At 43.9% G+C, this 12,552-nt stretch overlaps 1 protein-coding gene and 1 long non-coding RNA gene across 8 annotated transcripts in view; both read right to left on the bottom strand.

Moving 5' to 3' along the window:
- Window positions 1-12,552, bottom strand: part of LOC127590903 (uncharacterized) — a 355,000-nt gene that overhangs the window by 141,761 nt on the left and 200,687 nt on the right. The window lies entirely within an intron of this gene.
- The window catches only part of LOC127590863 (astrotactin-2-like), a 138,471-nt gene that overhangs the window by 107,962 nt on the left and 17,957 nt on the right, over window positions 1-12,552 (bottom strand). For all 7 annotated transcript variants that reach the window (XM_052050371.1, XM_052050372.1, XM_052050373.1 and 4 more), the window contains exon 2: window positions 5,124-5,311. In XM_052050371.1, coding sequence (XP_051906331.1) covers window positions 5,124-5,311 — 188 coding nt within the window. The remainder of the gene's footprint in view (window positions 1-5,123; window positions 5,312-12,552) is intronic.

The raw sequence follows: 12,552 nt of genomic DNA, 5'->3' as shown, positions 1-12,552 counted from the left end.
ATTTTATGGCCCAAAATTACGGTGTGGAATCCAGGCCTCTTTAATTGAGGACACACTTGGGGATGTTAACCAATAATTTCCAGGCCAATTAAGTGAAAAATAATTTCAAACGTGTGTGCCATGGCACAGTGGTAGCGGAATTACTGATCTAATGTAAATTTCCCCAGTGTGGGACAAATAAAGGATATCTTAATAGGCAGCATGAACCAATTGGCCAGTCGTGTCATTCATCTGCCGAAAAAAATATAGCGTCACCTTCCTTGTAAACCGCTTGTAACTACATTATTTTTGTTTTAAGTTCATATTGATAACTCAAGGACATTTAAGAGTAAATTTCTGCATTTTAACTCCTTTACTAACCAAAACAGCCGCAGCCGATTTAACTTATCAAATCAAAGACTGACTCTCAAACCGTGTCAAGAACATCAAAACAAAATATGAAATCCTTGAACATGTGCAAGTCCAAAACAACGTTGCCATCGATGCGCAAAATAACATTCAGGTTCAATCAATTAAAGGAAGCGTCCATCTCAAAATAAAACCAACGGAACTCTGTCAATTAAAAGTTTCAACATCCTGGTCAAATACGGCAGAGGTTTAAAAATGGTGGCGAGACAGCTCAGCCAAGTCTTAATAATAAAAAATAAAATAAAAAAATAAAAAAAACATCTATTGTGACTTTGGGTTGCAGAAATGTGAGATAAGCTTCGACAGTCCTCAGGGACAAGCTGATACAGCAGCAATAGCATTTAATACCTGACCCATTTTCAGTCTGTTCCTCTGTTGAAACCGTATCCCTCCAATATTTGTATTTGTAAGAGTGCGGAAGGAGTCGGATCTTGACAGCGTCTACTTGTGCCACATATTCTTCATTTTGACGTCAACCTCTTTTCTAATACAAGCGAGCCATTTAAAAACGCGGGTGGTGTGGGTCAAAACAGTGTAATAGGTTTAGATTGAGTAAACGCAGCGGGAGAAAGTCAAGGACTCTGTTACCGCTTCACCGCGTGTCCTTCCTTTCCAGAATATGAACACAAATATAGGACCATGTACTATTAAACTTGACTCAGTCAAGAGAGCGCATCTCTGTCTGCCAAGTGAGCAAGTTACTTTTGGCACTTCACTGTCCAGTTTGTCATTCTGCGGGTAAGGCAGAGTCCCTTGAAGCCATATCAGAGGACCAAAGCGCGTGTGGTGTGCCTTCTTAACTCGGCATTGGCAGCGGCTACGAATGGTGGGATGCGTACCGTACAGTAGTTCCACCTCCCTCAACACCCCCGTTTTCACCACTCCTATTCAGTCCAAGCAGAAAAGCAAAGCCGAGAATATCATGGTAGATCAGTCGTTCAGAGTGAGGTGAACAGCGCTTCTGGAACGAGACGTGCGTCCTCCTTGTGGACTCGTGAAGGAAATTAGGCTTTCGCTGCTGCCCCAAGTGTACCGTTTTCCTCATATCAATGTTCAGTGGGAGGGGAAAATACCTGCACTGTGAAATGACGCATCTGCTGCACTGGAACGCTGGCTTAGTTTTCATCCAAATTGTAGGTTCTTCGCCATCAAAACAAAATTAAAGGCGAGTCCTGCCACTCAACTCACATTGCATAAAGGAGGCGCATATTTTCGGCCTTGCAGCTAGAGATGTGTAGCAGCAAACTTTCTTATCTTGACAAAGACACCGTTGAAGAAAATATTCATTCTGTGTCAAAGCTAAAAGCTGCTAATTGGCATACCGAGCCACTGACTTCATCCACTTAACCCCAGTGCCTCAAAAAAATGAAAGCTTCCCTCGAACAAAGACCATTTTATAACGTGCTATATGAGAACAACGAGCGCAAATCGCATGTCCAATAATTCTTCATCCCGAAGCCTTGGTGTCAGACTGAAGCAAAGGGGCCAGCGTGGACTTTTAATTAAACGTATGGCCCAATAAACCGCCTGTGTACGGAGGTGACTGAAACAATTAAAACTCGGAGCAATTAAAAAAGTAGCGCGCCCAACATTCATCTCTTCAGTCCGCCGATTACACAGTTTCCCTCTTCCTCGATGACCGGATGGTCATACATCACCCGTGACTGTTTAATTATAAGAAGGCCATTTCAGCCGCGCAGGACGTGCTTGGCTGAGAATAGTCTCTCGGCCCGACGCTCAGAAGTAAAACACGACCGCGGGCTGATGGCCATCTGGAGCGAATGAGCCGGGATGATTTCAAAACGGTTGATGTTACTTTTGTTCAGGGCTGGGTAAGGTAAAGCTCGTCTGTCCGATAAGGAAAGGTTGAACCGGTGCACCTTTGGGATGGAGGCCGGTCTTTGCTTGCCCTGATCTCAAAGTGCAGATATAACTTGGTTCCGGAGGTGTACGAACTGCTTGTGGATATGATTAATCCCACGAATTGCATTACGCGTTCTTCGGCGCTCTCTGTCCATGCGTGAAATGACTCAAATTTTATAAATCATCTCCTCCATTTACAAAGAAATGAAATGAGGTATCGAATGCAAACGTGTCAATTATGCAACATCACTGCGATGCTCTGCACATCCTTCAAATTACGACAGCGGGTCAGACAAAAAGAAATACATCCTGAACAAATTGACAACTGATGATTGCTAAGAAATGTGAACTGGCATGCTGGGTTTAACAAGAAAAAAATAGATATTCCCAGAGACATGCTTCTAAATCTTGTGGAAAGTCTTCCCTGAAGAGTGGAAAATAGCAAAGCTTCAAAAGGAGAAGACCCGGCTTCATATTGTCTTCCATTTCTACACCCCAGACAGAACATCAACCCAATCAGGGGAGTGATGTTCCGCCAAGGGCTGTGCTAAATGTCGGAGCAAACTGGATTCATATTTTGTCATCGTTATTATTCTCAAGTCAAAGAAATGACCACTCCTAAGACTTTCGTCTACCTCATTTCTGTAGGCCTGTTCATCCTCGTGGCACCAAGAAGGGAACGCAGAACATCGAAAAAATTGCATCCCAGGGACTATTTTAAAAGTCCATTTTGCGAAACCAGTTTCTTTGAAACTCCCTTGTCTTTGATTTCAAATTAAAGTGGTTGTATTTACGTGACAAAGAAAACGCTCTGGCAATGGAGCGGAACATTTCGTGTTCAATTTCTGGCCAGTACAGCCGGTTGTGGCTGATAAAATATGGCTGGGTTGTGATAGGAAGAGGACCTGGCATAAATATTGTCCCAAACAAATTGTGTGCGACTCGCTATGGCGACCCTCTGATGGAACGAGCCAAAGGTGACAAAAACATGACACACACATTTGGTAATGACTATCAGGAAAGACGCTGTACCATGTTAGCTTGTTAGCTGCCACAGACCAACACACGGAACATTTGCAACAAACTCTCCATGACGCTGTGAAAGCAGAACCGAGTTGATTATCTGGATAGTTGGCTGAAGCAGAGAAAGCTTATTCATTCAAAGTCATGGACCTGTAGAAGGAATCTTTCAGGAGGGAGCCTGTTCCAGAGTGACAGAATTCCACCGCAGGAACGGGGGCTTGAAAGCCATTGAAGAATCAGACAAAGGCAGTCGGAATGCTAAAGTGTGGCTGTTTGGCCTCGCAGCCCCAAGGTGTCCCTCTGGCTATTCGAGTGAACATCATTATGTCTGCTACCGTCACTTCAGGGCCAGGCTGCAAGGTGAGGACTCTATTCTTCTCGACGCAGTCAACTGCCAGTCAAGCAATCTTTCTCCCAAAACTCTCTCTCTCTCTTCACTCCCACCTTCCTCCTGTTTGGTTCCCGCCCCCACTTGTCACACTTCCAAAGCCAGCCGGAACAAGTGACAACATAGCGTGCCGTCAGGTAGCAGGTTGTGACAATTTGATTTTGTGCTTGAGGGTGGTGCCACGATAGTCAATCAGGACAATGAATGGTTTAATGGTTGAGTAAAATCTGAACGCCCTATTTTAAAATAAAATGATTTGATATGGTGTATTTTTTTTGATAGTCCAGGCAACAGGTAGCTTAATTTCATAGTTGTCTTTACCTTAGTAGTAGTAGTGCGAGTAGCATCATTATCATGATTATTATTATAATTATCATATTTTTTTATGAAATGTCACAAGGGGTCTGAAAATACTCTGTTTGGCTTTAATCTTTATGAGGAAGCGCACTCGGCCTTTTAAGACTTGGGGCCCCTAGTTGTCATGGCAATGAAAGTTGTTCTCGCTTTGCCACAAACCTCGATGGAGGATTGCGGAAAGGATGGTGGTTAATTTGAATGAGACACAACCATCCCCTCAAAAACGATGACAAAAAAAAATAATTTAGGTATTTGGAACTCGGGGGGAGGGGCATACATGATTGTCCTCTGAATTAGAAAAAAAAACATTTAAAATATAAAAGTGCATCACAGGCAGTGAATAATGGTGACGTCAAATCCATCATTCGAGAATTCACTTTTTGCACCAAAAACTGCAGAACCCCCAAAAAATTCTCATCGTCATTTCACGTACAAAGTTTCCCAAAACTTTGATCGCTCGAATATCCAGGTAAGAAATGCTAACATTTTCCGGTCATCGCAAAACCAGATAACATTGACTAAGATCATCTTTCTCTTCATTCAATTGCGTGTGTTGCTTCATGGTAATTCCTTTCAACGAGAACAATACAAAAATACCATCCATCCATCTTCTACCGCTTATCCGGGGCCGGGTCACGGGGGCAACAGCTTTAGCAGGGAAGCCAAGACTTCCCTCTCCCTAGCTACTTCTTCCAGCTCTCCCCGGGGGATCCCGAGACGTTCCCAGGCCAGCTGGGTGACATAGTCTCTCCAGCGTGTCCTGGGTCTTCCTCGGGGTCTCCTCCTGGTGGGACATGCCCGGAACACCTCACCAGGGAGGCGTTCAGGAGGCAACCGAATCAGATGCCCAAGCCACTTCATCTGGCTCCTCTCGATGTGGAGGAGAAGCGGCTCGACTCTGAGCCCCTCCCGGATGACCGAGCTTCTCACCTTATCTCTAAGGGAGAGCCCGGACACCCTGCGGAGAAAACTCATTTCGGCCGCTTGTATCCGGGATCTCGTTCTTTCGGTCACGACCCATAGCTCGTGACCATAGATACATACAAAAACACTTGCAGTAATAACTCCTACTCATGCTACTTACCATAACCGAGATGTGCAGCAGATGCATGTGTTCGTGCGTGATGTGCACCGGCTCCCGCACCGATGCCTGCGTGGTCTGGGCCACCGCTTCCGACTCTGTCATGGACACGTGGAAGTAAAGCGTCCCGTTCTCCAGCCACTGCTGCTTCCAGTGCACCTGGGAGATGTCTTCGCCCCTCCCCGACATCTCTGAAAGGCGAGAGAGTACATCAGAAAAACAAAAAACAAAAGTGAGGCGTTGAGAAACTGACATTTAGAGGCGCCCAAGGGTAGTCTTGCGATGTGACGTGGGCTTTCCTCACGCTACCTTTTCCAACTCCAAAACACCATCGCGTCAGGAGATGAAGCTTTGAATAAGCTGATTTGAACTGTCAGGACGCCGGATGAGGAGGAATTATCGCCCGACGTCGCCACGCGCAAAATCTACACGGTGAAATAGATGCCGTCGTCGGTTTTAGTCTGAGATTTGTCTGCGTTTTCAGTAAATCAAAAAAAGTGGCTCAAGCAAAAAATGTTTATAAAATGAATGAGTCGCATTTCTCTTCATATCGCATCAGATGTTGTCGTCAGTTGGAAGAATATCCCCTAATGGGAAGACAATGGCCATATCAAGCGCAATTAATTGGCTGTCTGCGGCGGTTGCGGGCATGTCATCTCTGCGGCGGTGTCGTGGCCTTATCCGCATTAATCACTGTGCAATTGAAGTCAGGATAAAAAATGCATTCGCTTCGGGCCTGCGTCTGCAGATTACGCACACGGCAAAAGGCGATTGTGGAACTCAAGACACAATTGTGAACGTCACTGTCAAAAGCAGTAGCGTGTCACAATTTAGGCATGGTCTCTTTTGACAAAGCAGGAAAAGACATGTCCACAAACAATAAATAAATAACTCTTATAGTGATATGAGGGCATACCGACAAAGCTCTCACCAAAACGTTGACTTTGCAGGTGTTGAAACTTAAATTTGGGCTTGGATAGGACTGAAAGATGACACAGTGAGCTCTGCTACCTACCCTTGACATTTTGACATGCGGAATTCATGATACCGCATCATGAATAAAGGCGCTGTATCTCAAATCTCAGACCTGCATCTGCAATCCACGTTTGCGAACCATTTACCATTTTACCAATAATGCCCAAAGTGGGGACCAAATGTACTGCTGGGGGCGGGGGGGGAAAAAAAACGCTTCATCAACTGTCTGCAAATTTAATACTGTACTCATGAACGCAGCACACTTTCAAAAACGTCCTGCACTCCATATATATATACATATATCGATGTTTTTCTTGCTTGGTAGAGAATGGGTAATTGAAAAAAACAAATCTACATTATGCTCTGAACTTTAAAAAGACTTTTAAAAGTAAAGAATAAAGAGCGCCACGGGGGATTATAAGATCAGCTTTTCAAATTTGAGTTATGCTGACAAAATGAGTTTGACTCAGGAATATCTCCAGTGCCCACACTGAGGATTTAGCAGCACTAAGAAGGCTTTATCTAGGATTGTGTCCGAGCTTTTTACATCTCTTCTTTACTCGCTTTGTTTCAAAGGACAAGGGAAGCAGTTTGCTCCGTGTGTTTTTGTCTCAGCTGTTTGAAAAATGAGTCGTACCATTTTTTTGTGTCAAAGTTGGAATTAGTTTCATATGTTAGCATGCTAATTGTTGCCATGAGTGGATTCGATCCAGTATTACCAGCCAGAACCGGTGTAAAATTAGACTTGTGGTCAAACCAGAGGTCTACTTCCCACCCATAAATATTCCGTTTGAATACGAAATGGAATTTCAACATTTCTCCACCACATGCTGTTTGCATTTTGACATCATGAGACCAAGATGAGACGTGGCGAATGAGTGCCGTCGCCCACAAATGTTCACAAATGAAATTAAAGTCAAATATCGTGATGATCAATTGTCCTCTGGCAACTCTGCAACTTCAAAACCAAGGGCAGTGTTCATTAAACCTAGCGAAGCGGAGCGGTTTGAGTCTTTCATTTCGCATTGACCTTCATAAGTGACCTTCTGCCGGTCTCGCCGGGATGTGGAGGGTTTCAAATTTAGACCATTTACGACACAATTCTCTCGGATCAAAAATCATAGATCAGCCAGGGATTGTCGGACATTATCGGAAGACGTGTCAGGACTGAGGTGGCGTCGCCTCGAGTATTCTGACGGACAGGTCAGCACTGGCTCCTAACAAGACTAACGGCTGTGCTTTGCATGCGTGCGTGCACGCTATCCCGCCCGCCCCCCCGCCACACGGCAACTTTGGTTCCCAGTAGGCTGACGATCCTCCACGTAAGAGGTGATCATAGCACCAACACGCTCTCCGATTGTTCAAGGCCGACAGCTCCGTGACAGTTTGTCAGCTCGGCAACAAGCCAGCGTCATCCAGCGTTTACCGGGATGAAGGCTGGCACCCCGAGGGCACTCGGCGGCATGTCATTACATACGTGGCAAAAACGTCTTTTTGCAGGTTGAGACTGCTTATAGCGCTGACTCCTGACAGCAAAGAAGGCAAAAGTGACGCTTCAATTATTCATGTGAGGGAGAGGAGGCGGCAAAGAGACCGATTCATCGAGGATCCCGGGATGGTTGACAGAGGGGGCAGAATTGGGAGCGGGAAATATCAAGCGCGAGGAGTAAATATTGAAAAATTTCAGTCTGGGTTGGTATTGCCATTTCTCGGAACATCCGTCATTTGTGACAGTGTTATGTTGTGCGCCCATTCATCGTCCGAGGAGACCGCGTTTTCACCACCGTGAGTTTTATCGGTTCTTATGTCTGGTTTGCCAAACTGGATACCGCTACGCACACAGCTAAACAGGAAATGATTGTGATGATTGTTAACGTCATCCCAAACGTCAAGCCGGGAAGAGTTCTCAAAATTACATTAGAGCACAACTTTTATTTATTTTTTTTTAAATTTTAAATCAATTTCTGTCCTAGTTAGAGTGATATCCGCATTTATTTAAGATATTACTTCATCCCGGTCTGTCTGAATACCGTATTTTCCGCACTATAAGGCGCATCGGATTATTAGGTGCACTTTCATCAGAAAATTTAATGCTTTTAGGTGCGCCTTATAGTGCGGAAAACACGCTACTTTCATTTCACTGAGGTTCTAGAAAAGAGGTTTTTTTTTTTAACTCCACTGCTTGATTTGTATAAGCTGCAATAAAAAGGCACATTTGTTTCAGATTGTTCTCGTATTTGAGGAATATTTTTTTTATACAAGCTACTTTCTTTTTTTACGGCAGCTATTCAGGAAAGAGTTCCAGACTTGCAGTTTCACAAGCCAACGAATGATGTTGACACCTGAAGAAAAAAGATGTATCCAACCGGGCACGCAAAGTCAAGTGATCCGTGTGCTGAGAGAAGATGAGAAGAAAGCCCACCAAAGATTTTGGATTCTTTCATTTCGGCAATCCAGGGGCCCCTTGTGGCCTTATCACCGAGGCCCACATCCGATCCCAATGGCGGCACCAACTGCGGTCAATCTAAGCAGCAGCAGCAGCAGCTGCTCGGCGCCATAAAAAGCAATCATCTTTTCAGAGACAGTGACTCACCGCTTCACAAAACTCGGACAAGGCGTGGCAAGTAGCATCGGGTGGCTTCGAGAAGGCATCTATTCCACGCCGTTTGCCCGCCACATTTCCCCAAAATGATTTACATGCAAGGAAAAATGCGGCAGATTGCAGGAGATCTTGAAAAGTTCTGCTGTATCAGACTCTTCAAAAGACCCGAGTTTCCTTCGGTACTGAATCGTGTACAATATTTTTTTTTCAAAACCTGACGAAAGGTTAACATATTGATTCGATACACTCATCAACACTTTTGACAGGAATTTAAAAAGCCAAATGAATGGTCTGAAAACCAATGCTAAAAAAATACAAATCCCGACCAAAGACAAGATCAAGTCGCGTATATAAATCCGGAGCATCGGGACTTAAGCCCGTTGAGGAGTTTTGTAGGTGTCAAGCAAAGAAACAAATAGATGCCTTGCCTGCCTTCGGTCCCGCTGTGCCACAGCGAGACCTTGAATGTTTCTCGTTAGCGCGGAAAACGTGGCGTCTTGGAGCTGTTTACGTGCACGAGCTCCCGTTGTTCAAGGTCATTTCCCATCATTTCAATTCCACACACGAACATGGGCGATAGCTGCCACGCCGCACATTGCGATGCGTAATTAATTCAAAACATAATGCTGGTTTACTACAGGTAATGAGCATCATTAACCAACGTTAGAGGAAAAAAAAAATGGCAAGAGCCTAATTTATGCACAAATCTATATCCGCGTTGCCTCCTGTGTGCTCGTGGATTAAATGCAAGGCAAAGTGCCTGGAAAAAAACAAAAAAAGCCGACTATTCCTAATGTATTTAAAGTGACATATTAACAGGATAAACAATCCCCTTAAATGCCGCCTTCGAAAACATTACAATCCCATTAACAAGACCTTGTCTGATTTCACATCTTTCTTAGTGTCTCTTCGTATAATTTAAAGCTTGTCGGCGGACGAGGGAGGGCCCGTCGTCTTTCGGTGCCAAAGTGGGCGGATGCGCTGTAGTAAAACACACGTTATGAAAGGCTAATCCTTTGTTTGTACTCCCGTCGCGTACGTATAAAAAGGGGTTACAGTGCACCGGAAACAACCGGAAGGCATTACTAATCGATTGAGAGGAGGTTCATTTGTCAGGGGAATGTTGCCTCTCATTTACAGTGCTGTCACAACACTGATGAAAGTGTTTCCATTGTCAGAACGGCTTCCGCGCGCAATGCGACTGCAGTCACGGTTGACGGCAAAACGTCAATAAGAACGGCGACTGCTTGAGCACCGCCTCGAAAAGTCGACAGACATTCAGACTATTACTTTGACAAACGCGTTGCTTTGCGACCTGTTGATGTAACGCGCTCAGATAGCTCACATCCCCACAACAAAAACGATCCGTTGACATATTGAAATGATGATTGCGGACTGGATCCACCTAAAATAATTTCATCTGTTTTGGTGTGGCAAAACATTCCAAGAGACGAGACAAATGAGGGCTCACAAAAAGCACATTGCTAATTTGCACGGCCACATATAGACCTTAGAATGGGCAATTAGTTGCAACGCTGTATTGTTATGAAGGAATGGAAACACATTGGGGAGTTTTGAAGATGTAAACACAACAAATGGTTGGCTTGCCTTTGGAAATGACCAATTGGTATTACGGATGACGCGGAAGATGCTTCATGTACATGAAATGAAGTTTTGTCTAATAAAATGTCAAGAACTGGGCAAATTTAGCATCTTTTTTTTTTTTGGTTACATTCGAACCAGGGATTTTTGGATTATTTTGCTCTGGGAAGCACGTTTACACGCCGCCGCTCCCTCCCTAATAAATTACGCATTTCAAATAATGTCACAATGTTAAATTTAAAAGAATTCATTAATTTCCGGTGGCCATGGCGATGTGCCTTCTGATTAATGACGCCAAGGCTGCCCAAGTTGGGTTGCCCTTCACGGGAGATAAATCAGTGGCACACTGTAAGGTGTCACGCTCCAGCTGTGTCCAACATGCTTGCCCTATTTAAATGGCTTCCTGACCGACGGGAGAGGTGAGTCCGAAGGCCAGAGGTGGGTGGGTGAAAGCCGACCTGCGTGATCTTGGGTTAACTTAGCTGTCACTCACGAGACTGACGCAAGGATACTGGAAAATGTCTCTCGCAATCGAAGTCAGGTTTGCTTTAGTACAGTAGACTGGCCTCTAAAAGGTTGGTAGGTCCTGATAGGTCATTGGTAGGTCCTGATAGGCACGGAGCAGAGCAGGACAAAGAAGATTTAAAAATGTTTTCTGACAAAGTTTGGATGAGTGGACTCAATGGACATGGAAGACTTGGAAAGTTCTGATTGGAAGAAAAAAAAAAAAAGTAGGATGGTGTCAGAAGACGGCCTGGGTTATCTGACCATTTGAAAAGTGTTCCTCGTTATCGCAGAGAAGGGAACTTGGGAGAATGCACTCTGCGAGTTCAGGTCAAGAGAACAAATTCTAGACAACAGGAGTGTCCATCTTGCCATTGCAAGCAAAACCAATAGCACCACCAGAGGCACTTTGGCCATTCTTGGCGAGATGCCGAGTTTCACTGGAGTCTCCAAACACTTCCGAGAGAAGAGTTTCGGAAGAACAACGTAGATGCAGAAGACATCACCAAAACACCTGCTCCAAAAAAATCTGCTATCTACAGATTGTTTTTTTTTCATGCTCATCCTGCTACAGATCAGATAGTAATAAACACCAATTGGTTGACCAGATAAACACATTTCAAGACAGAAATAGAAATTAGGAGAAAGAAAGAAAAATCCTCAATAGATCAGTACGGTTGACGTGTTTAAAGCGAGTCAGAGAAAGTACAAACATTTATCGAACTTGTACAAGGGACTACTCTTGTTTTTATCCTCCTAGGGATCAATAAAAGACTTTCTTATGTTATCTTGGTACAAGCGAGGCAATGTTATTTCAAACTCAATAAAATGGCGAAAAATGCGTTTCCATTAGTGGCTGTGCTATCAACATTTGTGGGTGTGGTTGGAATTGGCACTCGATAAGCGAATGTTCTGAGCGAAAAAAAATCAATACATAAAAGGAGCTCGCCATGAAGCGAAGACCGTCAATCGGATTCAGACGAGGGACAAAGGGGAGAAAAAAAACAACAACTTAGCTCTCAATGTTATGACCTAAATTGAAAGCATACCACTTCAGATCTTTCCTTTTTATTTTAGCGTTCACGGTCATGGAGGGAGAAGACATACCGAATGTTGCACATGATTCTGCTGACTGAAACACAGCAATAAGATTTAAAGAAATGTATGGAGTGAAGAAAAGAAGAACCACATTCTCTGTGTTTTGACACTGAGATGAAATCCGGTCTTCATAGTAAAAATAAAAATGCAAAAAAGAGCTGTACAACCAATCTATCTTACAACTGTCTGAATGGCCTTCTATCCCCGGCTGTTTCCGTTTTTCGTACAAACAGGATTCCGACGGCCATTAAAGTACAGGACAGTATGTCCAACGTGTCGACGGCCGTAGATCACGACTTGTTATAAAATGTAATGATAAGGTTTTATGAAGGAGAGAGGAAAGTTAATAGCCCAGTTCACATTTCCCCATCTAGGCAGGCATTTTTCCGGCTTGCTGTCTTGTGTATTAAAAAATAAATAATTTTAAAAATAAAATGGAAGTCAAGGTATGAATTTGGCTGTACACAACCCACTTGGTTTCTTCTGAACATAAATGAGATAATGGCTAGTTCATTCATACCAATGCAAAACCCCCGCAAAGTCTTCAAAACCCTGTCAATTCCCTTCACTTGAAGGATTAAAAAAAAAAAGAATCAAGTAATAACACTCCTAAAACCTTAATCCCACTCCCTTAATGCCCCTCCGTTGTCG

This window comes from Hippocampus zosterae, chromosome 18, assembly GCF_025434085.1.
Source record: "Hippocampus zosterae strain Florida chromosome 18, ASM2543408v3, whole genome shotgun sequence".
In the NCBI taxonomy this organism is placed as follows: Eukaryota; Metazoa; Chordata; class Actinopteri; order Syngnathiformes; family Syngnathidae; genus Hippocampus; species Hippocampus zosterae.
This window is presented reverse-complemented; position numbering and strand designations above follow the sequence as displayed.